At 31.3% G+C, this 4,392-nt stretch overlaps 1 protein-coding gene across 1 annotated transcript in view; it reads right to left on the reverse strand.

Annotated features, from left to right (window-relative positions):
• LOC111630696 (sister chromatid cohesion protein PDS5 homolog B-like) overlaps positions 1-4,392 on the reverse strand; it is a 95,542-nt gene that overhangs the window by 18,534 nt on the left and 72,616 nt on the right. The window contains exon 11 of the mRNA XM_023374840.1: positions 3,057-3,202. Within this exon, the coding sequence (XP_023230608.1) occupies positions 3,057-3,202 (146 nt within the window). The remainder of the gene's footprint in view (positions 1-3,056; positions 3,203-4,392) is intronic.

Raw genomic sequence — 4,392 nt, forward strand, 5'->3', positions numbered from 1 at the left:
GTTTTGATTGTATACCATTTCTAAAAGACTGTCATTTTCAACAGATTCTGGGACATTAAGAAGAATTATTCGTGGTTTCCGTCCTTCAGCTATGTGGCATCTAATTTTTTCTTTAGTGGATGGAATCTTTTCGATTGCTTTCAATAATTTCTCTCCGTCTTTGTAGCTACCAACCCTAAAGCAAGCTCCTTCATTCCTTATCTTCCTGACTCCTTTAACTTTTAAGCCAATATTAGCTGGGTTTACCTCTGTCATAATCGTATTCACAATGTTATTTATGTCAGTGTGCTCTTCTTGAGCCCCTTGAGAAGGATAAACGAGAACAGCATGTGTTCCACCTGTGCCCTCATTGTTAATCTTAGATGAGAGAGATTTCGATATTATTTTGGTTGTAGAACTTGAGTTATTAGTAGTTTTCACTATTTCCGCATAAGTTTTCTGTGGGATATTAGGCATTTGTGTCTCTGTGGGTCCTCTTTTATTTTTCCTGATTTCTTTAATTATTCCATACATTTCATGCAGATAACCATATAATTTTCTTGCACATTTCCTTAATTCCAATCTTTGGTTGACTTTGATACTTGAGTTAGTGTTCCCCGGACAGAGGTCAAGTACACGACCAAGTAAGAATTCACTGTCCCTAATCATTTCCTCCTCAGCTGGCTCCCCCCGGTCGTTTTGTGTTTCAGCCAAAATAATTCGTGTCTGCGAAGAATTGATGTCAACGTCATCAAAGGGTGCTAAAACAACCCTGGGATCGTTACATTTCATTTCTCTCCTGATATTGTCCATACTGTCAATGAGCACCTCGAACAATAACCCAGTGAAAAGAGCTCGAGCCCGAGAAAACCAAAGAATAAAAGACAAACCAAAACAAAAACCAAAGAACCCTACAAGCTATGACCCGAGAACTGAAATATAATACTAAAATCCCGAAAAAGAATTCCCCCGAAAAAAAAAACCCAAAATCCTTAAAATCTAAAGTATTTATATAATGAGATCAATAAATATTTAACTAAAGCTTTATTATTATTTAAATTAAATGAACAAAAAAAAAAAACCGTTAACCAGAACCGTTAAAAGTTCGTTACTTTTGAAAATTTCCATAACTGGTAATGCTATAGAATAAAACGCTTATATCACCGTTAAAAATACACCGATCTACCCCAAATTTACACATCTAATACAAAATGATATAGTAAATACAACCCCCAAATCTGCGTCCCTTCCGATTTATCCCCCTCCCGCAAGAGCCTACTGAAAATTGCAAAATTTAAAATCCTTTAGCTCCCACCCTAATTAAGAAAATTATATAATTAATATACCATATGAACCGGGCTGAAGAGCTCTTTCCACAGATGTGTAAACTAAAATGGTATTCCGAGAATAACATATGAAAAAGCACACGAAACCAGGAGCCACAACTGACCGAAGTCGCAAGAAAAGATCAGCCAACAGCAGTGTGGGAAGAGTACAAGAACAAGGTTTCAAGGTTTCTCTAATGTTTGCTTTCATACTGTAATTGCATACAATACTTATAAGTATACACAGTAGAGTAATGGGACTTTACACTGATCTTGAATGTATCAGCTGCCACTTACACCAGATGTGACAGACCCCATTTCCTTGCCCGTTCCTTCCATTTCTTTTCAACATTACTAAATTGTAGTTATGACAAACTTTAGTCTGCTTTGAAAAGAAAAAAACCCATCATAACACCCAAGCTGCCTCTTATGTGAACCATTATTACAAAACAAAATTGACCTATTTATTATAAACATAAGAAAATAACTTGTGCACTGTATAAAACAAAAAACTTGCTAGTTTGGAGTATTATAATAAAAAAATTATTATAAAAGCATAAATGCTATTTTTTTTAAATTATTGATCAAAATTGTAGAATTTAATGATTATTAGTATTTTCTTTATTTTTATCTTTTCTGACAAATTCCAAACATTTATAAGCAACAAGATATATTTCGTAACTTTCAGTTAATAAAGTTTTCATTCAAAGCAATGTTTATTAGTTATTTACAATCATCATCATCATCATGCATCTCCATTTAAAAAAATAATTAGTATTCACTGTTGAAAATATATAACATTTATTACTAGCTTATTACTAGCTTTTACATTATCAATTAATCCATTTAAGTCCAGTTATCTGTACAGTTCTTCAAATCTGTTTGTATGGTTTATGCTTTGAAATAATCTGTTTTGAAATTCAATTTTATACATAATTAATTAAGCTTTAACTTTAAAGAAGTGATTGTTTATACCTATAAGATCATAGATACGTTCCATTTTTTAGGAATCCAATTTCTTACGAGTCGTTCCAATCACAGCCCGACACGTGTAAAGTTTACAGACTACGGCTGATTGAAAGGTTTTCTTCCATAAAATTAATCGATTCTAGACTAATCCGACTCAACATTTCCAAAATATGTATATTTTTTTTGGAAATAATCCGTATAAACTACGCTATAAACAAAAAATTGTAGGATTACTTACCGAGTGTNTAATAACTTGGAGTTGCTGTGAGAAAATCAACTGACACAGATTAAAGTGATTTTACATACTACCAAAATGTTATTTTTGCTTTAATTTAATTACTTCAATTAGTTATTATATTAATATATAATTAAGATAAAATTTCTACAGATATTTTGATATTCTAAATTTAAATTTAGTATGTAAAATTATAATATGTTAATGCATTTTACAACTTGCTTTCTTTTTTTTATTCTTGGAGATAACCAATAAATCTTAAAATGTTTAGATAAGTTTTGAGAGAATATTTTTGGTAAAATAAAGCATTTTGTATTAATAATGTGAAACATTATAGTATTATTAGTTCACAAAATAGCATTATGTGAAGCATTAATAGTATTATTACTTCACAAAATAAAGCATTTTGTGAAGTAATAATACTATTAATTTTTAATTATAATCAGTTAATGATAACAAAAAAATAAATTATATGTATGCTTTTTATAAGTATCCAATGAGTTAAATGCAAAATTTATATTTGTAACTAAAAATAATAATATATTTACTTTTTTATCTAAAGTTCTTTCCTTTACAAATGTTAATAATTCATCTGAAATGCTATTAAAATCTTTCTTCGCAGCACTAATTATAGCCATAACAACTTCATATCTTACAACTTCTTCTGGGTCATGTTGACGTAACCTTAATTGTTCTAAAAAAATTAGAAAAAAAACAAAATTAAATTCAGAAAGTATAATATATAAATATATATAGTCTGCTCAGAGAGTTCCAGGAATAAGTCAGTGAAAAAACAAATACATCTTACATGCAGCAATTTTACTGATTTAATTTTCAACACATTTCAATACATGACTTGAATTGTTCCAAAGGTTTCTCAAGTGCCCTAGAGAAGTCATTAACTGGAATGTTATTCAGATATATTGTCACTACCCTTTTAATGTCTGGAATGAATCCATATTGCATTCCCTTCATGAGTAACTTAAATTTTGGGAACAAAAAAGTTTGCTGGGAACTAAATCTGGCAAATAAAAAGAATGAAAAATCACTGTCACCTAGTCTTTTGTCAGAAACTGGATGGCAACAAATTAGGAGCATTGTCATAAAGGAAGCAAACTCCATTTTGATGCAAAATCCAGTCTAACTCAAAAGATTCTCATGAGAAGACAATCCATCACATCCTTGTAGAATAAGGCATGACTGTTCTTCAGGAACAAATTTATGAAGAATAAAACCATGAGAATCAAAAAACACAATGACAGTTGTTTTGATTTCAACCTCACAGCACTCACCTTTGGTTTTGACTCTCCTGGATTTGCTCATTTGCTAGTTTGTCACCAATCTACTACCAAGAAGCTTTTTGCCTGTAATACACATTTACTAAAAATAGTTAAATGGAGCATGGAACAGGTCTCACCAATATTCCTGCTGTTCATTGCCATTTTCTTGTTTTGTGAGGTTTAAAAAAATGACAATAACAGTTACGTGCTATTAGCAGGAAAAGCTATCTGTTTCAAATTAGTGTGGGAAGAGTACATTTTCATTTTCATAAAGGGGATGAAAACTCGGGACTACTCATTGGTATTGCCCGAGTGTGAAGAAGAGTACAGGAAAGGTAGTTAAGGGAAGAGGCAAAGGGGAAAGAGTAAAGCGAGATAGGAAAGGGGATGAAAAGGGAAAGTTTCATGGGCACCCAGCCTGTTTTATTAAGAATCAAATGAAACATACAGATATGGCTCCTGGCCATCAGATACAGACAATAATTGCAATATTTACAGTATGTACAATTGAAGACAGTTTGATTACACGTAGTTTGAAAACAATTTTAACCGAAAAAACAGAAGAACATAAATCAAATCAATATTTTGAACAAATACAGTTCTT

This window comes from Centruroides sculpturatus, unplaced genomic scaffold, assembly GCF_000671375.1.
Source record: "Centruroides sculpturatus isolate CEXI.00-Female unplaced genomic scaffold, Cexi_2.0 scaffold376, whole genome shotgun sequence".
In the NCBI taxonomy this organism is placed as follows: Eukaryota; Metazoa; Arthropoda; class Arachnida; order Scorpiones; family Buthidae; genus Centruroides; species Centruroides sculpturatus.